General features: G+C 39.6%; 1 protein-coding gene across 1 annotated transcript in view; it reads left to right on the top strand.

The window, feature by feature from the left end:
* Window positions 1–27,354, top strand: part of LOC150077491 (uncharacterized) — a 111,387-nt gene extending 84,033 nt beyond the window's left edge. The window contains exons 2-3 of the mRNA XM_090386668.1: window positions 22,563–23,611; window positions 25,524–27,354. Of these exons, the coding sequence (XP_090242794.1) occupies window positions 22,563–23,611; window positions 25,524–26,867 (2,393 nt within the window). The 3' untranslated portion in view covers window positions 26,868–27,354. The remainder of the gene's footprint in view (window positions 1–22,562; window positions 23,612–25,523) is intronic.
* Window positions 27,355–27,625: the final 271 nt, after the last annotated feature.

The raw sequence follows: 27,625 nt of genomic DNA, 5'->3' as shown, positions 1-27,625 counted from the left end.
AAAGTCTTCAATGCCAGTGATCTGAAACTCGAATAAGAAAGCAGGCGTCACCAACTCATTTCCAGGACTAGTTTCTTCACTGTTTCATATCAGAAGTGTAAAATATTAGTTGGAAAGCACATGGAATTTAAGGCTTAATACTCGAAAATGGTCCTGGTCATCCTACTCGTATTGCAGACTCTCACCGTCAAATTAAAGTAGCGTTCCTTTCCACACACACCAACTCCCTGTTCCAGCCGATCAAGGGGCCATTTTAACCTTCAAGTGGTACTATTTAAGAATTATAGCTCAAGCTGTAATGACGGCAAGGAAGCAACAGGTCCCCTTAAGTCGTGCAATAGGTATAGGATCCTTATAGAACTGAGAAACAATCTGCAAGCTGGAACGATATCAAAAAATCCACTATGAAGGACTGCAAGTTGCCCAATCTACGAAAGTTTACAAGAAACGTAAGGGAATTTCACAGCGAAAATTTTAGACATGGCGAAACACCCTAATCTTGAAGTAGATACGGAAGGCTGCAGTGTCATGGATTTTGCCTCAGGACCAACGATTTGATTGGGATGAGGATACAAACTCCAAACGAAGAAAGGAATGATAGTGATAATGAAATCTTTAGTATCACATCAAAGAGCCTAAATCTCAAAAGTTTAAGAGAACTCTTGAAGTACGAAGACAATCTGAGAAGATTCTGATCGCAAATAAGAAGTAAAGTTGTCGGGAGTCTTAGTGGTGTCATCGGTTGCTATAAGATTCTTTATAGCGAAAAGAAGAAAGCAGTCAGCTTTCTTAGAATGAAAATTTCGAACAGGATTAGGTTACTTACAATGATTTTACAGTATTCATTCAAAGCTGATTATATAAAAAAATTAGTGAATTATTCAAAAATCTTCGATAAGTTAAACGAGTTTATAAGAGCAAATTATGTTCAGTTAGTATACTTTACAGAGGGTTAGTTGACACACTGGAAAATCCCACAACTACAGGCCGAAGAGCTAACTTTGCGCTGAATCTAAATGTGCTAAAGCTGCTTCCATTGCTAATGGTCATAGATCACGAAAGGAATTTTTGCCTGTAGCAAATCTATCATGTTCCAGTTTGTGAAAGGGGAATTCCCCCCCTTGCAAAAGGTACGGACACGTGGTACTCAGCCTTCACCGGATTCACGTGCACAGAGTTAACACCGCGTTAAATTTTGCTGTAAGATACTGGAGAATGTGTTTTGCCTATTAATTCAAACACGAGTACACCGTCCAAGGATTTAATTAATTCATATTTATTCCAATGGATGGAGCCAAATTCCGACATTCAAAAATAGTTCGATTGCGGCCCTCTTCTGCTAAAAATTACTCCTGGAAACTGTTTTATATGAAATAAGATTTAAAAATTGCGTTTAGTGTAGGAGAATAATTTTTATTTTCCCTTATACTGGTAAAAAATCACCGCATAATGGAAGTTAGCAGAAAGTGCTTGTTATTAGAATTGATATTCGAAGTTAAAACTAATAAATGGTAAGGAAAGTTAAATCAGCAAGTACAACTAATAAATAGTATTTTTCTGTCAAAAAATATAAAGCATTGAACCAAATTAGCGATTATATCTGGCAGGTACACCCTGCGCCTTGAGATTAAAGTCAAATCAAGGTCAAGCAGAAATCCAAATCTGGGGATGTAAGGTCAGAGAGGACGCCTTCCTACCTCCAGGGGAGGTTGGAAGGCCTCCTCTCTTGAACCCCTAAAAATCTCCAAATACTTTAAAATGAAAGTTGTAGCAATGCGTAGAATATGAATTTTCGAAAAATGATAAATGACAGACCTCAAATCTGTGACGTAGTTTATCCTACTGATTGGGCAGTAAAGGATTATTCAATGGTTTCTTTAACTTCACGTCTGCATGTACATCATATAAAGTCTGAACTTATACAAATTCTGATTTAACTTGCCTTAGTTAAACGATTATTAACTTGCCTTACTTGAAAAAGCTTGAAAGGTTTTACCCATCACTTGACTTTTGCAATCTTAAGCAAAGATATAAGCGAACACAGAGCATTGGGCACAACAGCTTACCTTTCTTGATTCTAGCGTATCACTAACTAAAATTTATGTGTGCAGCTTTAAAACAGAACGCACGTGCAGGAAATTGGTGGGTGGGTCGTAATGTCATGTCTCTCAGCACCCCACAGCGAGGTTACGGTGAATACGAAAGTAATCTTGTTGAAATAATATCATCTGAAATGACAGAATGTGTTGTGTTTAATCAAAATCATTCCATTTAATCAGAAAGGATTATCCTTTGTTACCAATTCTACAGATTTTATTTATTTTTTTTATTTTGTAAGTAAAGAAACGTGCACAGAATTATATAAATTTGATGTTTATGAAATTATTTTCCCCCGTGTTGGGAAGCTACAAAAATAAAACTTGCTGTTAGAAAATTTTAATATCGAGTATGACTCTTGTGGGCCTTGATGATATCACTAACTCCATGGAAATCAATTTCTATAAATTTTTTGATAGTGTAAACTGGAATCTTTCTTCATTCCTTTCATAAAGCAGCAGCTAGTTCTCTGCGTGAATGTGGATGTCTTGTCCTTGATGTCAGTTGTTCCAAAACATCCCAAATTGGTGAACTACATTACGATCTCGGCTTTGATTCTGGCAACTTTGCCACATTATTCTCCTCAAACAACTTGAACTGACCGTGCGCCTTCGTGAGTAGCACAGTTGGTAGGACCGCCGTCCTTACCACACCAGGTGGAAAATACTTGAACTCGAATCACGTCGATGACGTGAGAAAATTTTATGGGTCATTTTCACAACGTGGCCGATTTAATGGGTCTCAGGCAAGGGTAGCATGGTTTTTCTCCCGGAAACTCGGGATTTTCGCCCAGCAAACAGAAAATGACCTTAGATCCACGCAATTTACAGACAATATATATGGAAAAACATGGCCTTAGTTGCCAATGCTCCTAAAACCCAACAACTGACTGTGCTTTTTGACATGGAGCGTTGATGTGATAAAAATGCGGAGTATTATTTTATCATATCAAATGAAAATTAGTGGAACAGGTCCACCCACATAAACATAAAACAGACCCATACCATCACACTCCCAACACCGAAGTTCATTGTTAGTGCAATGCAATCAACTGGAACCATTCTTTGGGAATATCTACAACCAGGTTCGTCACAAGCTCATCTTCTGTTTTATTCACACATACTCCTCGGGTATAACACTGTTGGAATTACTGAGGTAGTATGGAAACGGATTTTAACGGATTCTCCCAAGTGTTGTAAGCTGCAGCAGTAATTCTAAATATTTGAGCGCTTGGGATCGAAGAATAAATCCTCTGACTGTAATATTTTGATACTTGTAGGTGATTTGCCATCATTTTCTAGTTATCTCGTAAAAGGAGAGAATTATCTCAGTTAGTGAATGTATTATTAAGAAGGAAGGTAGGGTATTCGGGTCAGTGGCTGTTGTCTCTTCGTGTGCTTGGAAATCAGTAATTTCACACATAATTTCAAACCAGTCTATGGTCTAGAGTTTGAAGGCCCTAATCGCGAATATTTTTCAATTGTTTACTTGAATCCCTTTGTTTCTAGGACCCAAAGGAAGGATGGAGATTAGAAAAAGGAAAGCATCCTTTCCTTTTTCTGATCTTTATTTTCCAATACATCATCAAAGTCCTCGCGGATAAGGAGTGCATATCATTACTGTCCTCCCACACCAGGTAAATTCCTCGCGCCTGAGTGAATTGAGGGATTTTTATGAACTTTTTTCATTCCGTGGCGTTGTCAATCGATCTCAGGCGTAGGTAGCAAGATTTTTGTTCTCAGACACTCTGGTTTTTCCTTCAGAAAATCATGCAAACCGATCAGAGAGCACCCCAATTTATAGACATAATACACATGGGAGGATGAGATTGCTGTAGAGTAACCCTAATATGATAAAAACACATTACCGTGGCTTTTCCACATATTGAGTTGCGGTAGATAAAGTTCTGTACGCACGCAATGACCGCTTGGCCACGAGAGAATCATGAAAGCTGAGTCCTTCCAAAGAGCCATGCTGGTACCAAACATAATGCAATTAAGGATACAAATGAAAAGCTTTTTTCTTAGGCTTTAGAATTACATGTCTGTTGATAAGGGACCAAAGAACACCAAAGCTATTTAACAACTGAACAGAATTTTTCAACTTCTTGGAGTTACCAGGTGTTCTATTCCACAACCTGGAGTCAAGTGTCATCAAGAAAATAGATCAAGGTAGCATTTATAAATTTTCAGGGCGCGTTCACAATATTGGAATGCATCAGTTTGATATACATTGGTTTATCAGGTACGCCACATCTTTTCATGAAATGGAGTGCTCCTCCATTATACAGCATGATAGGAACACGTTATCATATGTTCGTTCCATGCATTATACAGTTAGCAGGCAGAAATTTACTTAGGCGTTTCCAACACATCAGCCCTGGAGTCGCTGAAGAGAGAAGCTATTTAACCAGAGTCCAATAAGGTGCTTTGTGTAATCCGTCTTGTACGAGAGCGATACCTTGGAAGGCTGCATCCTCGTTCCTATCATTAACAACCAGGATTCACGCCGACAGGTCCGCCTTCTCTGATATCGCTGTTCATTGTCAGACATTGTCTTGACTGGGAAAGTCCTCGAAAATACTGTTGAAAGGACTGGAAAATGGTATTGAGATAAGGGGAATGAAAAGCGTTGGAACAGAGAGCAGATGAAGGCAACCCTCGGAAGTAAAAGCTAAGATGGTGACGTAGAAGATATAGGGCTGTCGTTAGTAGCACGGTGGGGAATTTTTATGGGCCTTTTTCACAACGTGTCTAGGTTAGTCGGGCTCATCAGAGGGTAGCATGCTTTTTTTTCTCTTCCGGAATCTCGGGTTGTGTCTAACAGCAAACAGGAAATCGACCACAGAACACACGCAATTTACAGACAAAATGCATATTGCGCAATATGGCCTAAATTGCTATTGCATCTAAAACCCTACGACAAACAAACAATAGAAGAACCTTACAATAAAGATCATATTTATTTAGAGGCTGAACTGTGGAAAAGCAGGGGAGGAAAGCTAGAGTATGGAGGAAGATGAAGTATGAAAAAGAAGCGCTAACAGTAGGCCAGTGGACTTTTATAAGCAGTAGTTATTTCCTCTCTCCAGGAGAGTTCGACGTCACAGAAGATCAGACTATTAAGATTTCTTCCGAGTACTATAGCATTACATTATTGACATATTGACTTCTATCCTGTTTGGAAGTCGAATCTTGTAAAGCTTAAAGAGAATGTGTAAAGTGTGTTTGGTGTCAAGCGGCACCAGGGGTTTCCCCCATCTCCGCATTGCTTGCATTGTGATGGGTGTGCCAGTTTACTGGAAATGCCAGAGATTCAAAAGTGTATGGATATTGTACATGTGTAGTGTCGTGTACCGTTGTTCATCTGGTCATTTAGCCGCTGGACCCCTACTGAGGCCCAACGTTGCCCCACTTTAGCCCCGTGGAGGCAGACCAGGAAACACCAGTCGACTAAGATTTACTCTGGCAGGTCCTGCCACCTAATTTCCTGAGATTTCAGTGGCTAGGACCTTAAAAATATATATATATATATATATATATATATATATATGTTGTTGAGCCATTTCACAATGGACAATGAGAGCAAGACAACTCTACTAAGGTTTGTACCACTACGTACGGCCGAGGGGATTGAGTTGCAAGCAATTAATTCTTGAAGGGGAAAAAAAATAGAAAAGACTAAAATGCGGCAAATACCTTTCAAAGTAAGTAAAAATAAAAGATTCCGTAAGGTGGACTATCTAGAGACTGGTCTGCAAATGCAGTTTTAAAGCTGTACCCTGAAAGTAGTGGAGTTGTTGTTGTTGTAGGGTTTTAGGCGCATCAGCAACTTAGAGCATATTACATCTTATATAATGTCTGTAAATTAAGTGTGTTCTGTAGTCGATTTGCTATTTGCTGGACGAAAAACCCGAGTTTCCGGGAAAAAAAACCATGCTGTCCTAGCCTGACATAAACTAACTCAGCCACGTTGGGAAAAAAGGCCATTAAAAATTACTGGCTTCGTTGACGGAATTCAAATTTAGGTCTTTTCCAGCCGGTGATGAGTACAATGATTATACCAACTTTGCTGATCACGAGGGCTAAAATAGTGCAGACCGAACGTGGTTTTTCCATGGAGTCATGAAGCCGTTATTTCATGCTTCTATCTGGACACCTATTAATCGTCTTTATTTCATAATTTTTGAAGTTATATCAAAAGAATCAATCGTTCCACAGATACGAACAAATACAAGGAAAAATTATCCATCGTAGTTCAGCACCTGCTGTCTTTACGTTTTAGGGTCAAAAACCGGGCCACATATGTGGTGAGATGACACCATTTGTTTTAGTTCGTAATTCATACAGTTCATCATGATGAGTGACTGGTGAAACGGTGAATTCTGACTCCATCCAACAGAAGCGTGCCAAGATAGTTAGAATTTTATTATGGATTTATTAATAGTACCTCATTGATTTTAATGGCGAAATGGAGTAGTCAACGAGGGCAAAAAGTTGAAAAGGAATATGAAGGGAACACATTACAAATCTATTAAAAAAATATTTTGAAAAATAAACAAAACAGCAATAATTTCAAAGTTGAAGGTCAGTTAACTTAATATCTGATAGGGTATTGAAATTTATAATATCTTATCCGATTTTAAAGTAGTTTTCCCCGCTTTTTTATAGTTGCTATTCACCCCACCCCCAAACAAACCTCCTGGACATTTATCCACTGGTGAATCTAAAACGCAGATGAAGCCGATATTCAGGTCCCTCCCACCTGTGAGCCAAGGGCATCGAGTTTCATCAAGCCTATGGTCGTTCAGCGAATACCAGATCCTTTGTTTTTCCCTTCCTGGTAGAACTTCTACTAACTCTGGGTGTAACTCCCATGAGAGCAGTCTCTAAACGCTACAATCGCCTAGTATACCGGAGACGACCATCCAAGTGAGAACATAAGTTTTTCGTTCAGCAAACAAGCAAATCGACCACAGAACCCACATAATTTACAGGCATATTATGTATAGGGCGTAATATGGTCTAAATCGCTGATGTCCCTAAAAGTTTACAACTACCACAACACCTGGTGCATAATCTCGCTGCCTCTACACTGCCAGCTGTTACTAAAAGGGGATTGAACTGTCGATGTCACAATGTGTCAAGCAGCTGAGTATATCATGCTGTGCGTACGCCTTATCTAAAACGTTTATCAACTCATACATGTTCCATTCCAACCCCTGCCCTATAACTATTACTTTATCTAACAACAATCTAACATTGGTTTTATCTAACTCATTTATTTAAATTTAAACCCTACCAAAAATTTCTTCAGTCATTTCATAGATGTACGTGGTCTCAGTTCCGATCTCAACGATGTCCATTACCACTAATTTTCGAGTGGCGGCTCCTGTTTCTTTTGTTTTTTTTTTTGCAGGGGTGTTAGGAGCATCAGCAACTTAGGCCTTTTCGCCAACAACCCTGCCAGTTATACAGGACATATTGCCTTTTTATATAGGTCCTAGCCATTGAAATCTGAGGAAAGTAGGTGTCAGGACCTGCCAGAGTACTGATTCCTTATTGGTAACACCTGGCTAGCCTCCACGTGGCGCGGTATGGGCAACGTCGGGTCCCACCTGGGGCCCGATGGCCAATAAGCCAGATGAACAATGGGCACAACAGACTACACTATACACGATCCACACACTTTAAATCTCTGGCTTGACAGGGTACTGTCACTCGATACAGAGAACACCGCGGAGATGGGAGAAATCCCAGGAGCTGCTAGACCCTCAACATACCAAATACCAAATATACAGGACATATTAACTGTTTTAAAAATTGCTATTTCCTCACTTCAGATCGGACTTTGGTGAGGATGTCTTCCTGAGTGCCACACGTACCTACAATGGCTGTTCTCAGCTTCATGCTGTTTGGCATTAATGGAATGCAAAATAGGATGCTTTTCATCATTTCAACCTTGTTATCGAAATGTATAGATTTATTTTCTGCCTACAATAATAATTGTAAAAGCTGTAAACAAGTTTTTAATACTGTAAATCTGAATTCATTTCACAGTATGAATAGCACTCGAATGCTGGTATCGTGTTAGGTTTAAAAGCTCATTTCTTTCTTATCCGACGCCCAGATTATTCTGCATGCTATGATATCTCCTTTGTCACTATTCTTCTGGATTAGCATCGTTATTCCACCTCTCTCTCTTTCCAAACCAGTTCGAACACACACCTGAAATATTACCAAACATTTAATTCAACTACAACTTCACAGAAATAAGCTTCCTCTTCCTCATTTATCCCTTCTTCTTCTGTTATTTCGATCGAGTTTTCTTCACAGTCTCCTGAAATTTAGAATCTACAAAAATCCAAGTTCAACATCAACAATTTCTTCTGCTTTCCGCTGTTCGGCCTATTAAGAGCACTAATTTCTTTTAATGAAAAAATGGTGACCATTCTATTTGAGTTTCCATTGCTATCAAATATGCAAAAGACACACACAAAAAGACATTCATTGAATTCAGAACATCCGGAGTACAGCATCAAGATGAGTTTGCCATATATGTAGCCGGAATGTTAACATTTAACCTTGATTCATTCTAATTTGGATTGGCAAACCATCAAAATGTATGTCGCATCTTGAACTCTATCTTCCATCATTAGTGAAGTAAAAGATTGTAATATGAAACCATACATTGATTCTAATTGATGTGTTTTAAAATCAGCAGAGAAAGAAAGAACACAAAAAAGTAGAAAACTGAAAACTCTTTATGGATGCAATAACTTCCTGACATTGGTAAAGACAAACTAGATATGATTTCTAATGTTGTGTGTACGTCCAATTACGTCGAAGGTCATATTACAATGTTTGTTATGGATGACCTTTCGCTTCCATTTACAGCTAACGAGAGTGTGTCACCATCATGCCAGTTCCGACCGGTTTCTCTCTGTGGTGCGTACAGTTGCCGTGACTTTCATTTTGAATCCGAGTTTCCTTTGATGTGAGATTTTGGTAGAAAAGAACCAGGTGGCAAGACATTAAAGGCATCGGAGAATATTTCCGGCAAAAGTGATTGGCCGCCAGATAACCTCACGGTTTAGAAGTGGAAAGAAGGAGGGCATTCTGCGGTGATAAGCAATAACTGACCCAGATTTTGTTTGTCCTGGTCAGTTAACTACCCACTATTGATCGCTAAAGACATATTCATTCTGAGGGTGGGGGAGGGGGCAGGAGTCGAACGTGTACAACTAGTTTGTATCTCTGAATGTGAGCGGCGCGCTCGGAAAAAGCACTTACCAGCAAAAAACGGTCTTCGGGTCATAACTAAGCTACAACTTCGCCAGTAGAAAAAGGTAAGGTTGAAGCTCATTTGAGGATTACTGATTGAAACAAGTTCGCCTACACTGTTTAATATGCAACTAAGGCTCATCGAATATTTCTGAAAGTTGTTTGGCTTATAATGGAGGAATATTCTCCTTGAAAGATCAGTTTTTTACCATACATTTGGTTTGGAAGGAGCAGAAAATTATTTGGACCAAAAAAAGGTTTCAGTACTGCATTTTTTTCAAGCGTAAAAAATTTCAAACCCAAAGGACCACTTGACTTCTTCACACTGTGCAAACACTAACGATGATATCAGGTTGTGAAAGCAACTTGGGGGAATCAAGGCGAGAACGCAGCTTGAGTTCTCTTAGCTGTCTATCATCAGACATTTGTCTCTTTCTCTGTTGCGTCTGATATGCATACTATAATACAAGACTGTTCTAGCACGCAGCTAACACGCTTGATCTTGATCAAGGCACAAATCCATACCACTTATGGATTCGTGCCCTGCAGTCAGTCAACGCATGCCCTCTGGGTAGCACAGTTGGTAGGATCACCGTCCTCCCTATACCGGGTAGAAAAGACTCGAATTCGAATCCATTCGATGGAGTGAAGAACTTTTATGGGCCTTTTTGCACAAAGTTGCTGAGTTAGTCGGTCTCAGGGCGAGGGTAGCATTGTTTTTTTTTACCGGAAACTCGGGTTTTTTGTTCAGCAAACAGAAAATCGACCTCAGAACACAAGAAATTAACAGACGGTATACACGAGCAAGTCTGACCCAGTCGTCTGCCCATTACAATTTGGCCTTTGTCAAACTCGCTGCCTTTCCCATCTGAAGAACAAGAGTAACACTGATTAATGGATCTCAGTACCAGGTGTGTTTTATACCATGTCCCGACCCGTGCACGCGCCGTAGTTCACCTGCAGTTGTTCCGATTTGCATTACGACTAGCTGGTCATAATATTTTGGCTCATCGGTGTGTATATATATTACACACATACATATAAATACAAATACTACATGGTTTTTATATTTATATTTTGAATAATAATTCCTTTATAAAAATGTAAACTAAGAGGTCACAAAAGTTTTATGTTTTTTGACTTGAAAAATCAAGTAATCATAAAAACAATTTTAATCGAAACTTTTTAACTTATTTATTGTACAATAAAAAGGTATAAGAATAAAATTTAAACACTCACCAAGTTAAGTTTAAGAATGCTTTTATATTATATCTCTTGGGTTATTATTATTAGACATTTTTATCACTACTTTAGAAAATACTGACACTGAAAATGAGGCCCCTCTTCGTGTGAGGCCCCCGGTCATGGCCGGTTTAACCGTAGCGTTAACGAGATCATGTGTTCATCTAAGTCTTTGGATTCCTTTCTCTTCTTTCCACCTCTGGCATGCAGGTGAGTTTTGTAGCTGAACATGATGTAGTTTAGTGGTCCTTTGAAGCATTCGAGGGCATGCAAGGGCACCACAACAGGCTATTGAGAGTGTCGATATTTCTGGCATTTAAAGCACCTTAAAGGATTTGGGACATATGGACGCATCGGACAATTGATATAGCAGCTTTGATTTCACTAGGACGTTAAGATGATGTTTCTAGTGGGAACAAGCGTTCCATCCCTACGTATGTAAATTCGTTTCGCAGTTGTCACGCCTTGGGGTTTTAATTCAGAACGGATTTCCTCTTCAGACAGTTCCATGACATCTCATTCGGCGATGACATCACAAGATGAGCGAAGTGTCTTGTGGGTGAGTGGTGGGGGGGGGGAACTGTGATGGGCATTCCTCCGATAGATGTGGTTCGGAAAAACTGTCACTTCTGGTCTGTACAAGAATGTCGCCTGAACGAAGCTGGCTGACAGACTTAGGAGAGCCGGCCAAACCTTCCAAACCGTTCGGGATAAAAATATGGCGACACTTTTCCTAAAGGATTCTCGCTTGTGGAGTGAATCATCAGGAATCGAGGTGTTGGAACTGATATTTCTTCAGTTCTTTGTCTCTTTGCTGAAGTAACATTATCTAGGTCAACATTGAACTTTGCAGATAGGGACCAAGTTGAGGCCCCCAGAAGAAATTACTTTTTAAGGATTCGTGAAGATTCATAAAAGGATGTGAATGAATAAATTTATTTATGAATAACAAATTGAGAAAGTTTATCTATCCATAAGTTGATTTGTCAAGGTATGAATTATGAGAAATGGTGTATGATCTTCTTTATAGTTTTTTTGGATTTGAAGCGTCATGTTCGGTTTCAGAGTCATGGTATTCTGAGCCCGTGAACTCCATTGGTGGAAAAGATTGGACATCCATTTGACTCCTTTCTCTGGTGGCATTTTCTGTCGGTAGTTTAATTTTGCTTTGCAAACGTAGTTTAGACATAAGGCATGCCCATAAAACAAAAACAACAACAAAAAAAAATTCTAATCACTGGAACTATCAGAGGCAGTTCATTAGAAATAAAAAGAAATATTTGAAGTGTCTGTATAGTTTTCCCCTTCAATATTCTTATCTGAAGATTAAGTGTTTCACAATAATCGCTTTCCCATCAATCCATTTTCCAAAACTTACTTCCTTGTCTCTTTCTCTATTGTTCTGCTGTTCCAAAACCTACTTTACTTTCTTTTTTTTTTTTCATGTAGGTTAGTACACAAAAACAGGAAATCCGTCTTTCTTTTGGTATTTTAAGTTTCTTCAGAAACTCATCAGTGATTCCAAATATACGTCAGAGTTGAAAGTATGTAGGAAGTGTTAATGATGGAAATTCTACTTTTGTTTTTGCTTTCACATTTCTGTTAAGAACAGAACTGTAAAGTAGCCCGGTGGGTGAATGTGACATACGTTGTACGAAAACCGCGCGCGCAGTTCCAAAACGCCGACCGGGCTAGCCGAGTGGGTAAAGTACCTAGCCGGCAACCCCCAGGTCGCGGGTTCGATTCCCGCCTCGGGCTTGGATCAAAGTACTGCAAAAAAACCTTGGGAGGTGCAATATGGCCACAGAAGCCGATGCGCCAATAACTACCAAATCAAAAAAAAAAAAAAAAAAAATCAAGTTCCAAAACACATAAACTGGCTCACCAACTAATTTCCAAAGCTCTCTTCAGATCGAAATTTGTGTAATATTTGTGCAATAATAAGACACGTATTGTCCTTAGTAAGACGTATGTACCACTAAGGTTCTGTCATAATCTTACAAATTTATGTTTTTGTGGGCCCAAGTATAGTTTGGATTTCTATTCATCTCGCACGTTTGCGCTAATTTTGGTCTGTATTTTCAAGATTTATTTTGTAACTAATTATTTTTCCATCATGCGTTTCTCGCAGCTTGGAATGGTATACATAATAAATGACTGTCCGAAATTTTGTCAGCGCTCTTTGTTGACCCGCTTCTGAAGAATTATTTCTCTTTTGTTGGCAATAATGTGGCTGTAGTTTTCGAAACTGGGACACAAACATTGCTGAAATGTGGAAAATATATTGGAACTCTAAGCCACAAGACATCGCATAAGACTTCACGCCTGACACTGTTTGCGATTTAATGGCACCGTGTCCCAAAATATTGTTCGTAACGTTCTAAAGTTTATCATTCCTGTAAGTGTTCATCGATTCAGCTTCGATGAGTTTTGTTCCTCATTCCTACCTTGTCAGATTCCATAAGCGTTCATCACAAATCTTGTTGGCTAAAATTTACTTTCTCGAAAATTATTTGGGAGTTATATCATCCCAATACCTTTGTGTAATTGGTCATAAATCGGTGGGATGGTCCGTTGGTTTGGTTTTAATGGAGCATTGGGAGCTAAGGGCATAATGCGCCCAAGTCAGAATAAACACATCAGTACATATGTTTGGTAACTTATAAAAAGGTTCCCATATCAAAAAGAATAAATGTATAATATCAAAGAATATAATTCGAACATGTGTATATAAATTAGTAAACTGTAAAAATTTAAAAACGCCAAAACGCTTATTTTCTCTGTCATCTAAAATCTGTCTGAGTGCCAACGGTTCAGCCAGATTATTAAAGGCTGTCAAACATAATTGCTGTGATTTCATAAAAACGGGACATTCTATAAAAAGTATGGAAGACTGTTAAAATAGTTTCGTAGTTCTCACACACATGTGGATCATTCGCCCTCGGCAAAAAAGTGTCAGATGATTGCCAAGCAAGAGTGTCAGCTGAACATAAACAATTTTGGAATCTGCGTAGACCGCACTGTCAGTTCTTGATTGCACGCTTGATCTGCTTTAGTTCGTTTTGGCCTGTCCATGCCAAGAATCCTACCATTAGGAATAAAGTTTAGTAGGAACTATTTACCAGCAGTCTGTACATGGGACTGACACACAACAGTTATTCAAGGTGATTGCTGATTTGGTATCAGCTAATTGATTTCTTCGGATCCTAATGTGATTTTAAGTCTAGCAGAAGCGAATTTCAGATTTGGATTCGCGAAGTGAATGTAGCACTGCTGAATCCGGAACATTATTGGGTGAGGATTATACTTCATCGTTAGCGAAGCCTGTAACACGCTTGACGAATCAGTACATATCATATACCTTGAGTAGTGGCTATTTTTGAGGTGGCCAAAGGCAAATTCTGTTGCACGCAACTCAGCTATGTATATTCTGCCTTCTTGTGAAATCTGGATGGATACCATTTCCTGTGGAAGACTAGTAGCTGATCCCATACATGAATCTGACTTCGAGCCATCTGTATAAACTGGCAGGAAGTCAAAATATTTTGCTTGATGTGTTGCTAAGAATTGGTGGAAGACAAACGGCCTTGCGGTAGCCTTCCCCGAATATCTCGAGGGAGAAGTTATAAGATATTGGTGGGGCATTCCAGTATGGAAAGAATTGTCTACGTGATTAGGCATTTTTCACTGTCATGTCTACTTCACTTAACAGGTCGGTTGGCACTCTTGACGGTGTCATAGATATTTTCTCATCGTGGTTAAAAAACGGATGTCCACATGGAATGGTCGTGGTCGGGTAAGGATTTCAATTTAAAAGCATACTGCAAGGACAACTACTTACGTCGAAGAGGCAGACATGGCTCATTTGCTTCACCGTAATGACCTTGGATAAGAGATGTTCAAAATGATCCAGTGGAAATGAGAATGGCCTGATGAAAAGATCAGATCTTAAAATCTCGCTCTCTCTAGCAGATGCCTTCATCTGAGAACTATAATCAAGTTTATAACGTATAAGAGCTCGAAAGAGACGAGTAGAGTGCCTTCACCTGTCCCAACCACAAAGTTAAGGAAATAACGCGAAGAATCAAAACTATTTTATAACCCTTCTCCTCAAGTGAAGGTTATGTTGTAGAAATGTGATTGCTATGCTTCTTATTGAAAAATTCCAAGGAATTTGACTTTTTGCTACCACTGAGATGAGATTTTGCCCAACCCAAGTCTGAAGTCAAGGTGAAAATTACTTTTGCGACAGAAGGGTAGACAAACGGTCCTCTGTGTTGAAATTCTAAATCCATTAGCAATGTCGAATGCAAAATAAACAACGGCTTTTTGCAGTTGTCTTTTAATGACCTTCCTGTTGTATGAAATCATCAAAGCATAGGACATTATTTACAGTTGGTGTGATAGAGTTTCTCTTGATAACAAAAAGCGTGACATTTAGAACGGATCCTTGTGGAGCTTCCTCCGCTTTGTAAAACACTTCAGAGAGTGTAGATCCTACACGAACTTGAAATATGAGACTTCACAAGAAGTTCTTAATAAAAACAGGAAGGTTACCCTTAAGAGAAAAGTTACAGAGGGCTTGCAATATGCCAGATCGTAAGACTGTGTCACGTGCTTTTTCGATATCAAAGAATACCAACACTAGATGCTCTGCTTTTATATGAGCATCTCGAATGTACGTTTTGAGTTGAATTAAATAATCCAAATGGACTGGTTACTCTGGAAATCACACTGTGTCCTGCAAAGGAAACCGTTTTTGTTTCGAAATACCATATAAAGCGGGCATTCATCAGTCATTCCAGGATCCTATACTGGAAGATAGTTTACAAAGATCGTCAATATAAGAGTTAGAAGAAAAGGAATATGCTAATAATTTGGCTTTATCTGTAGTTGAAGATGCAATAGAACCATGTAGTTGAAGATGCAGTAGAACCATGTAGTTGAAGATGCAATAGAACCATTAGGTTATAACAGATGTGCGAGTATAGATGGACAAAGGTTGTGGCCATTAGATTGGGCCTGAGATTAGAATGCTCGACTACCATTTGGAAAAGAAGCAAATCTCTTGCTCTTAGCCTGTTCAAAATCGGGTTTGGACTAATTAACAGCTGTTTCTCGATTGTTGTGAACTTCAGAGTAGGCAGAATATGAAGCTGGAGATTTGCATTGAAACCAATTGCAGTGTGTTAGACTCTTGCCTTGAACAGCTTTAGTACATTTATTAGAAAACCGAAGTTTAGATAAAGGAAGAGATTTTAAGGCGGAGTGTAGAATAAAGGATTTAATCCCCACAACAACAATTTCACTAAAACGATCTGAAAATAAAGATCCTGTCTGTGAAATTATTATGTAGCTCACTATGTAATATTTTAATTTCACTTAATAACATGAACTTGATTCCTTTTTAAGCATCACCAAAATGTTTATTTCATAATTTCAATAAACAAAAACTTAATGTTTTAAAATTGCATCTGTACTTTCATTTATAAATACGCATTTACAAATGATTACTTACACCGAAATTTGGTCTCTATTAAGCGTATTTATTCAACAAAATAATTTACTTCTAGAAGAACCCTTCCCTTCTAACAGATTTGGCATTATTACTTGATCGAGGGACATTTCCTCATTGACCTCTGAAGTGCAAAGATTTCAAGAAAACGAGATCTGAATCGAAAAGCAAATTTTCTGTATTGCAGATAGCTTTATTAAGCTTGATTTCGTGCAAGTCATTGATAGTAAGAATGCAGTCAGTAATGCTGTGCATTGACTTCTTACGCCTTTGTAAAGAGTCACCTTCTGATCCCTGGTTCAATAATTATACACTCCTCTCTGTCAGAAAATGGGTCAGCTTTCCGGTCTTTCAGCTTTTTGTCAACTTGGGGGCGATTTTAATCACCTAACTTTCCGGAGTAGTGATCTTTGATCTGAATGGTAAGGATGATTGAACGCACGTTCTCTCTCTCGCCCATAATCGTATGTATAACAGCGTGCAAGCAAGTACAGAAATGGTGCGAAGAGGACAGTGAATGGTTTCGAACTGTGGTGATGTGTTGTTAGCATAACAAGAGAAGACATCTTGCATTTGTGCGTTGAAGTTGTGACAACCATGAATTGAAATTATGATGATCTTACAGAGCTTGGCGAAAGTATCTATGATGATCGATAGTTCCTAGGGAAGGTTATTTGCCTGCTGACAATGAACTAAAGTCTATGAAACCTGTCCATTCAATTTATTTTTGGTTAACCAGAAAGGAAGTTACAAGTTGTGCAGCGATTTCAATTTCATAATTATATTAATGAGTTCTGCTATCTACTAGAGAAGTTTCGTACAGTGATTGAGTTACAACAAAGATTGGTAAAGAGTCATGTAGGACCTTTCATTCTGTGAAGGAATTTGAGGTAGATCCCGTTTTGAGAACAAGGCGCTTACTCTATGACCAAAAGGAAATTAGCTACATACCAGGGTTAATATTATTCGAAAATGGTTCGAACGTCATAATACTAACATTGAGGACAGAATTAAGCGTATTTAACGAGGGTTCCTAACTGAAGAAACATCAAATATCCATACGCACAGCGTGTGGGGCTGGGGACAGACATAATGATACGAAATAGTGCATAACCCCTTTAGCCACAAAACAAGCGATTAGGCCTACTTGGAACTATTCTCCAGATACCCATAAAAATTGTGACACAAATTACGAAAGAACACAATTCAAAAACCGCCAATAACCGAGATTATATGTATCTGATTTGTGATTAGAATGAAAACAATGCCATGGCTTCACCTGAAACGAGATTACATCAGTTTCAAGTCCAATTGCTCCGGTTGAGGAAAGAAAGAACATATTTAATTTGCTTTGCTTTTTATTTCAGCCAAGGTTGCCTAGATTAGTAGGCAGCCAGAGATTCAAATGTAAACACAGAGCCTGCGTCGTTTATTGAAAGAGAAACAGTGGTCACCTCCTGATAACTTTTAAATTACGATTATTTTGATTCAAGCAATTTTAAGAGTTAGAATGAATCCAATTTCTTTTCTAGAGAAAGTCGGACCTTGAGGAAAGATGGGTCAAAGCAAATCAGGTAATGTAGCGCAGTATTTCTTGTTTCTCCATAAGAAAACAAGTTCACTGCAGGAGAAGAAATTGGCTGCAAGCCAAAACTTTGATTCTTCCTTATAACGAATAACTTTGTGATCGCTATTTGTTTCCCATTGTGTACTGTAAACCAAGTACAGAAAGTTATTGCATCATACGCATCTACCTTCTGCCTAATGACGCAATCAGAGTAGTAGATGAAGCAGCAAGTTTAATTTCACCCTCTCGATCTGCACCTGACTAATTATGTAGCTTCCATTGTACAGGATGAGACTGTAATAATGACTTACGTAGTTCCATGAAATAAAAAGTCAATGATCGTCAACCCTTTTCTACCCACAGTCTGCAATTACCACGTCCACGACATCTTACCTCAGGTAGGAAGTGTTATTTAATACCTTGTCTCGATCCACCTAACCTGCAATTTCACTTAGTACGCATGCATTACATTAAAGCAGTGTAGTCAGACTGGTTAGGGTGGTGATAGACGTACTTGTTTAAATTTTAAGACGCTCCAGACTTTTCTTGATACTTGGGAGGAGTCTCTAAACTCAATTAAGAGGACAACAAATAGAAAGAGAGTGAAACTTTGTTCGCTGTCCTGGTTATCTGATGACCTCTTACAATTTATAAGCATTTTCCCAGACTTGTCCTATATACGTGATTTCTCTGATGATGGAATCCTTATGAGCTAATGCGATATCGATACAAGTAAACAAGAGTCAACAGAAAAACGGTTGATACCGAAAATATTTTTGAAAAAAGGGGGTTAATTTATAGCTCAAACTTTCTTTTCTCCTTAACTGCCTCCTTTAGTTTCTGTTTGTAGGTCTCACAGTCATAATTGCATAATTATTGCATACACTAACTGACTATTTTATTAGGTTTTTTATTTATTTATTTTATTTAACAAACAAGTCGCCTTTATTCCTCTGAATAGCTTGGAGTCGTCGTCATTTTAACTCAATGAGGTGTCGAAAGCGTGCTACAGGGACGCTGTCCATGTTGACTCATCTGCTTCCCACAACTGTTGCAGATTGGATGATGGCGAATCTCTACTCCAAAAACCTCGGAGTAGAGATTCATTCCACTTCATCCAACAGGCGATAAATTGGATTGGGGTCTGTTGACTGGAGAGGCCACCGCAGTAGGTTGAAATCATTCTCATGTTACTAAAATCAATTCCCTCCTGGTGACATGGTGCATTATCTTGTTGGAAGAACCCATTCGCAGATGGGTTCTTCCAACACTACAACACCACGGCCATGAAGAGATGTGCCTGGTGGGAAATAATTTACAGATGGCCTATGTGGCATTCAAATGTGTTCTACTGGTATCAAAGGGCCCAATGTGAATCATAAAAACATTCCTCACATCATTAGACTGTCGCTACCAGTCTGTAATATTGACACCTGACATGACGGAGCCTTGGACTGATACTTCCCATCAGCAGGATACTGATACTCCTCGATACTAGTATTATTCACACCAGACAAAGTTTTTTTTCAATCCTCCATTAATCAGTGATGGCGCCACTATAACTGTACCTTTAGTTTTTCGCTTTCAAGAATGTATCCCGATTCGTTCGTCGGCTGCAATAACCTGGCCTAGAAAAGATACGACGAGATATGCGTTCTAAAATGCCTCTTTGGTTACTACTGTTTATCTGGGTTGTTGTGACTGTAACCTTTTTGTTAGCCTGCACAATCTTGTCATCTTCTGTTGGTCTCTCGCTCTAACAAGTCATAGTATCGCTGTTAGCTGGATGCTATTTGGTTATAAGACCAACCTCGATACTCCAGAGTCACAACCGTAAGTGAAAACCCAAGCAGGGTTGCACTTTTCAAGATGTTTATATCAGCGCGTCTATTGATGACTGCAATGCCACGTTTAAAGTCAATTAAATCTTGTCTTGTCCAAATACAAGGTACCGTTTTATACCTGATGTATGGTCCCCATCTGGAAAACTTGGATTTTTCATTCCCCAAAACAGAAAACTGTGATCCCAGACGACATACAATTTAGAGACAATTTACTGACTAGGAGCGAATTCTAAATAACTCAATTTCACTTCGCCTTGCATACATAATAAAGATTATCTGTAAGCTGCGCATTTTTTTAAATTACAGGTTTACATCTTTCTTAAATGTTGAAATTATATCTTTTATCCTGACTTTCTCTGATAGGCGTCGAATTCAAATAAACTTTGTCCCTAAGTTACAAAATAACTCCCCCTTCTCTTAAAATGTACCACGCTCTACTCACTAAGTAATAAGCAAGAATTCTTCTCACGCCATAGGACCTTTTTCTGTTAGGCTGCAATCGTGAGATTTTTTTCATCACCGAAAAACGACCTTAGTACAAATGCAAGTCGTTCTCAGCCAACTGAACTCGTACTGCAAAACGCCTTGAATCTTAATGGTCCCAGTAATCTTGTCCCTGCAAGGAGAATTAGGAAATTTCTAAAGAGGCCAAGTGATTTACGTGATCCTTTAAAGCAACACGGACTTCCAAGCATGGTCCTCGCAAGCTATAAAAAATCACCAGTCTTAATAAGAACTCTCCATTTGAGAAAAGGAATAAAATAAGTAAACGTGCCCTATTGCAGTGTTCAAATAAACCAAGGGTGTTCTATTTCCCTGCGAAAGAAAACACAAAATGAGTTCTCAGTGGTTTCAGTACACTCATATCAAAACCCACCTTATTAATCCCATTCTGTTTAAAAGATAGATGATGCTCTTTTCGAACTGACCACGATATCGAGAGCAAGAGGCGGTGTCATTCACCTGTTGGCGCAAGCCACATGCTGTGAAACGGAACTTGGTTTGTTGTTGTTTAATACCTGCTTACCATAATGATAAATAAGGAGCCAGTCGTGGAGAAACACGCCTAACAAATTTCTAGTGGTGTTTTCCATTACTGCCCCCCATTTTCCCACCAATGCAGTCCCAGCTCAACTGGTAGAGAACTTTAATCATTAAGATTTTAATCATCGTTTGGCTAATATTCTCAGCACAAGATTTCTTCGAAATCTTCCTTCCTGAAATAGACATACTCTCCTTAGAACACACTCGGTATATGAATAAGTTGGAGTATTCAGAACTTGCTGTTGTTGTCATCTGACTTTGCGCCAAGGGAACTAAATCCACGAGGCATCGATGTATCGTGTCTGTAAATTTCGTGTTCTATGGTCGGTTTGCCTATTTTTCGGGATGAAAAACCTTGAATCTCGGAAATGTAATCTTTACTACCTCAAACGTTTTAATAGCATTCCACAGGCCTTCTGGCTCTTAATAATGTTTGTTGTGGTGTACATATTTCTCTGCTCTCTTTGTCTAAACTGAAGTAAAATGAAAATAACTCTTTAGCGAACTCGTCACGTTTTTAAATGTATCTCATGTAAAATGGGGGAAGGGAGGGAAGCAGTTTGGTTCTTTTATGTTGTTTAGCAATGGGATGTGAAACTAGATTCACCTTTTAAAGTATAATCATGGTGCAGCTGAGAAGAAACTACAGATGAACTCATTTCCGTGCGATGCCTGAGGATACGTTGAGCAATTCCATCAAGTACCATCCGAATTATACGCTGGACACGTCGACCTACATGGATAATAGATTCAGATCAGAGAAATACGACTCAACTTTTGCTACATACTATTTTGTAAAGTCTGTAAACAAAAAAGCATAATGATATGGGTCATGCAAATTCATGCCTGAAGAGATGTTTGTTTGCTGTAAAACGTAACGAATTATATTTAAATCAAAGCAGTAAGACTACACGTATTCCTCAAACACCTAAAACAAACTCTGTCCAGCTTAAAGAATTAAAGCCACAGAATCGTGAGATTCAAATTGATTTGGGTGAGTAAATTTTTTTTACAAACTTAACAATGGACCATTGTACTTCCATCCTATCAGTTTCAGCAAGCAGTACCGTTCCTTTGTGCATTGTTTTTTATTTATATTTTTTTAGAAACGAACAAAAGGCTAATTTTAAAATAATTTTAAAGTTCCTAAATAAAATCTTACTCTCTTTCTTCCCTTTTCTGATTCGCATTTCAATTTGATTAACTGCCTCTGAATTAAACATGAAGTCTAATGGATCGGCAAGTGGTTGTATACGGGTCACAGTTCTAATGATAACCGTTTCGATTCTAGCACGCAGTCATTAAGGCATACAGGTAAGGGATAAGTATGCAAGTAGGTTAACTTTGTTCATGGGTACTCAGTTCTGATAATTTCGGCTCAGGTGACCTCTCATAAAGATATTGAGAAGCAATTTGCTATGATCAGTCTCCGAAAGCGTGAAAGAGGACGATTAAAGTTGAATTATGCTGACGTGCTCGTACAAGGCATATATTTTTAACTCCGTTTTTTATTTTCTTTTTGCCCTCGTGGGTAACACAGTTGGTAGAATCGCCATCCTGCCCACACCAGGTGGGAAAAGACCTGAATTCGAGACTCGTCGATGACGTGAAGGAAGAATTTTTATGAATCACCTTTTTCACAACGTGGCTGAGTTAGTCACTCTCAGGCGAAGGTAGTATGGTTTTTCTCCAGGAAACTCGGATTTTTCATCCAGAAAACAGAAAATCGATCACAGAACACACGCAATTTACTGACAATATACACGGAGCAATATGGCGTTGGTTGCTGATGCTCCTAAAATCCTACTACAACAGCATTTTCCCATTTTTATTTAATAATTAATATTTAAAAGTTGCTTTTGAATTAATATACAATAAATAAAATTTGATTATTAAAAATAAATCTTAATTTTATTACTTTATTACTTTTATTTAGTTTTTAATTTTCATAGACATTTTTTATATTTTAGATTTCTTTTTCCACGAGGATGGACGGACCCCTGCACACTTAGTAGGAGCGGAGATCGCCGTGGCCCAAACAACCCTGCCCACGGTAACTGTGAGGGGTTTCCTGAATTTTCGGACTACAGTCGATGGTACCGTGATTGTTTTTACTCCGGCATCGGAAGCGGTGGATCCCGTCACAAAACCCTCAAGCCAACCGCCCCAGTCCACGAAGTCGATCCTTCACAGTAATGCCCTTGACTCCAGTGAAGGATCAGAGATCCAGGATCTTGCCTATACACAATCGCCAAGTCATGACAACGTGAATCTATTGAAAACTGGGGGAGAACTTGAACACGAAGCCCAAAGAGCCAAAAATTCTTTCAGGCACATATCGGATAATGTAGTTTTGCCATCTTCTGGCAACGTATATGCCGACAGGTCCAGGCCGGAACATCACGTAACCCCTACAGCGGCTCAATATCCCACTGGACTGGTCACGGTGTTGGGCGGTACTCAGGTGGCAGATGGAAGAACCACCGTTTTCGAAACAAAGGTAATTGGTACTTATATCGATGGGAAGTATGCTCAAATACTTCAGAGTACTTCTCGAATCCTCTTCGAAGCTACTACTAACCCAAGTACCTCGACAACCAAAGTACAACCGTCAACCACTGTTGCAAAACCGTCAACCACTGTTGCAAAACCTCAGCACACGAGTTCGCCGCAATCCACAACAACCAAAATTCCGGAAACCACTTCAACCTCGACGCCAGCATCGGAGCCAACTAAGGAGGTGCGACCTACTGAACGAAAGAAAGACGAAAATCTTGTCACTAACACAGTCCTTCAGTCGTCTTTTCGGCTTCCAGAGTCATACCTCGAAAGATCAAGCCACCCGACTCAATCTCTGGACAGAGTCCGGACCACCACAGATTTCAGTACCAATATGGCCAAGATCGAGCCATCCATTACGAGGCCATCAGACGAAGATAATACCGTGCTGTCTGCTCAAAGAAATCGAAGGCCATCTTCGCGAATTCGATTTGTTCATCCTCCTCGGCCATCTCAGACGGTAAGGGTTTAAATTCTTTTCGAAATTATGTTTTATAGTTACATTATGGTAGCAAGATAACTTCTGATTATCTAGCCCCAGAAATAAATAAATTGGTAATCGGAGAACAGAAACATTTAATAAATACGCACACTGGCCAAAAAAGATACGAACCTTTATTCAGTATCGATTCGGTTCGCCCTTGTTTCGAATAACAGCAAGTGTGCGGCGCGGCATGGATGGATTCTACAAGGTGTTTTATTATGCGTTTTGGTGTTATTGTAACTCTTTTTCCAGCAAAATATAGCGCAGCTGTAACAAAATTGAAGGAAGAGGACTTCATTACCGAACAGCTCTCTCCAGCATATCCCACATATTCTCAGTGAATGTGGAGGCCAGGGAAGATGTTAAAAATCAATGTCATGTTCTCCGAATCATTTTTGCATTGTCATCCGTAAAGTGGCCTTTATGGATGACAATGCAAAAATGCATTCCTTCGGGATAAAAGTGTAACAATGCAGGGTGCAGTAGATCTGACACAAAATTCAGTTACTCCCTGGATAACTTTCAATCCTCTACCGGTATCAACGGACCCAGTCCGTGCTAACAAAACAGCTCTCTTACCATGATACCACCTCCAGATGTGGGTTGTCTTAACAGGGCAAGCAGGGTCCATCATTTTGTGAGGTTATCGCCACTCTCTCTGCCTACCATCAGAGCAAAACACAGTGCATTGTAATTCGTCTGACCAAATAACTTTCTTCCATTGTTCCACAGCCCAATCACAACGTTCTCGGCACCACTGCGAGTGGATTTTTCTGTTTTTCTCTGAAACAAGTGACTTCCAATAGGCAGGGGATCACCAATACCCAATTTCTTCAATTTTTTGCGCATAGTACGTGTTGAAATAGGGAAGTTCTAGTGCTTGGTTGAATTCAGATGTTATTTGCTGCACACGTGATGCCCTAATTTTTCCGTGCAGTCCTCCTTTGAATACAACGGCTTCGCTCTTGAAGTACTGTTTTTATGCCACATTGATGCCTTTGAGATGTAGAAGAACCGTTTGCTTTCCACTCGATAAAAACCTTTGAGATGGATCCTTTTGAGCAACCAGTTATGTCTTTCGTTTCTTGAATCACAGCACCTGCTAAACGTGACTTCACAATAAGCCCTGATAGATCACGCGTTTATCCATTCTGACTTCAGATTACTGCAGTCAAACAGCCAGTGCAGTCTTTTTACTGAAAGAGACAACACCTCATGTCACAGTTTTCTTTGCACCTGTTTGCATTTCTTCTGTCTGTGACTATCTTAATACAAAGTGCTTTTGTTTCGATTTTTACGGTAATGTTTCATCATCTACCATACGTTCTTATGCTGTCTTACCGTGCATTCAATGCAATAAACGTTTGCTGTCCTCTTTTCTTACAATTCATTTATCTCCTATCGTGTCCGTTAGTTTCATTTGTTCTAATGTAGCCAAGTGGTCAGGAGCGGCAGTGCAATAGCACACACTCTTTGAGTAGACCGGGGCTGAAGCCCCTTACTGCTAAATACGGTCGATTTGCAAACCTGCACTGGACCAGCGTGGTAGAATATGGTCCATTCCCTCAACAAGCAATGTTGAGGAGCCTTCTTACTGTAATGGATTGACAATGGTTGCAGACTTATATCTTATAAGACGAGCATGGATCGAGCTCCCTAATGAAGGACGCATTGATTTCAAAGTTGGGCAACGGGCTACTGATCTCTATGCACACTGGGGCGTAAAGTAAGACCACCAGATAAGTTAGGAAAAATGTTCTATGAAGTAATTCTTAGAGATCGATTGTATTCTACTAAACAAATATAAGCATTTTTTGGATGGTGTTTATAATAAATAAGAATATTACGTTTCGGTTCAATATTACTAATTTTCATTCTTCATTTGCAGGTCCGATTGAATCGCTTCAAAGTGAAACTAACGCTTCGCCAAGATTCCAGCGATTCAACAGACAGCACCCCTACAACAGAAGAGGAGGAGCTCGAAGAAGAACAGGAACACTTAGCGCACCATCAGCATCACCAACTGCCGAAAGACGAGGAAGGAACCAGCGAGGAAGAAAATCCTTTCATGTCTGTCGATCCTGCACGCGTCGTGTACGAACTGGCGACTATTACTAGCGAGGTAACATTGCACGTCGGACGACGGAAGTCAGTACGAACCCTTACCATCACGACAACTGTCCCCAGAACGTTGGAACCTTCGGAGGTTGCTTCTAACGGTATCCTAGACACAACAGAAAGTGCTGCAGTCAACAACCCTTTCACAGAGAGTATTTTAGGAGAAGACGAAACGCCCGTGCTGGTCATTTCTCGCACATACTCGACAACTGAACGTTCGCTGCGTACGTCGCTAGTGCCCGTGTTTGACGGACAGTCAACTTCGATGCACACGGTGACAGAAAGCTTCATAATTCGGAAAATAATCACTGCCTACAAGACAATGCCTCCTGGTGACCTGACAGTGCTGGATTCTGAGTTAGAATCGGAGATTGGCACATCTCCTGAACACGGAACTCATCTGCAGACGTCCCTTCTCCATGGAGTAGTTCCCTTGCCCCCGTCTCCTCATCAGCAGTTGCTCCAGACACCACTTCCCCAAGAACCGATTGTTCACAGCACCCCTTATGTGTCTATTTCCAGCTCGGCAACCATCCCTCCTGAAATAGCCAATCCTCTATTATCTTTAGGAGCAGCATTGTCCAATAACCCTCTGGCTGCGGTTTACTTGGGTCTCCAGCAATTAAATCGCCAGGTGACGCTGTACTCCACCATTACCAAAACGTCATCATACGTCACAACGGCTACTGTGTACAATACGAAAGTGGTACGCTTCTACGACGGACGCTCCACCCGATTTCGCACCCTGTCAGAACCCATATCCACCACAGTGAAGACGTTGACTACAACATCGACTGCTATAGAGCCTTACATCAACACACAAGCCTTGCAACAACAGCAGCAGTGGCAACAGCTCATCGCTACACAGCTACCTCGACCTTTAGCGCCTCCCCCACAGTACAGCACGCTGACCTCCGTCTATACCACTGTCACCACAGCAACGAGTCTCAGCACGAGAATTTACACTCTCATCTACAACGCCTTCAGTACCAAGTATCGCACAGTCACCAGTACCAGCCTTTATCCGACTACCGTCACTGTGACCAGCACGAAAGAAGTACCATTGTCCCCTACGGCACCACCCGGACCTTATCCATTCCCCTATCCAGCTTGAGGTCACGACAAGGCAGCCATTCTGAACAGCACATCGCATCCATCCCGTTGTTTTCAATGCAAGGTCCTTTTGCTCTCGACAATGCCTGGTTACCATGACTACCGTTGACTCTGTGTACGTAACTCCAAAGTCATGATCAAGCAGCAATCGTTCCAACCATAGCTCTTGGGTGGTTTCTGTTTATAAAAAGACGAACTCCCATTTTATGACTCAGGAAGTGTGGTTGTTTGTAAGATAGATTTTTTTTCTTTATTGTTTGTAATTCACGCTTTCTTTGATACAAATCTTCACTAAAGAACCGAAGTGTGACTCAAATGATATCTTATTTCAATTGTTAAGTTTTGTGGTTAAAGTTTAATTTGCAGTGCTCAGAGAATGTTGATTTAACTTCGTTATTTCTTCGAGAAAATACCCTACATTTTCTTACTGGATCAAAATGTTTCCCCCAGATGTATCTAATTTATTTTGTCCCCAGGGGTAGGATAAAATAGATTTAGATAAACTTGAAAATGTAAATAAAAGATGCACTTTCCCATTGACAGTGAACTTTAGCCTCGGAAATGCAATCTTTTATTTATGACGAATAAAAGACATTTTAACACTAATTATGTGGTATTTACATTTTTATTATATTGTTATTTTTTCATTAATTTTCATCACTTTGGCCATTCATAATGAGATAAAAAATAACTGTCAAATATATTCTGATATGTTAGTGCGCATGCTCTAAATTACTGCTGCGTGTTTAAAAAAGGAAC

This window comes from Mastigoproctus giganteus, chromosome 12 (assembly GCF_048544385.1).
Source record: "Mastigoproctus giganteus isolate SK-2022 chromosome 12, ASM4854438v1, whole genome shotgun sequence".
Lineage (NCBI taxonomy): Eukaryota > Metazoa > Arthropoda > Arachnida > Uropygi > Thelyphonidae > Mastigoproctus > Mastigoproctus giganteus.
Note: the sequence above shows the minus strand (reverse complement) of the source record. Positions and strands in the feature narration are given on the sequence as shown.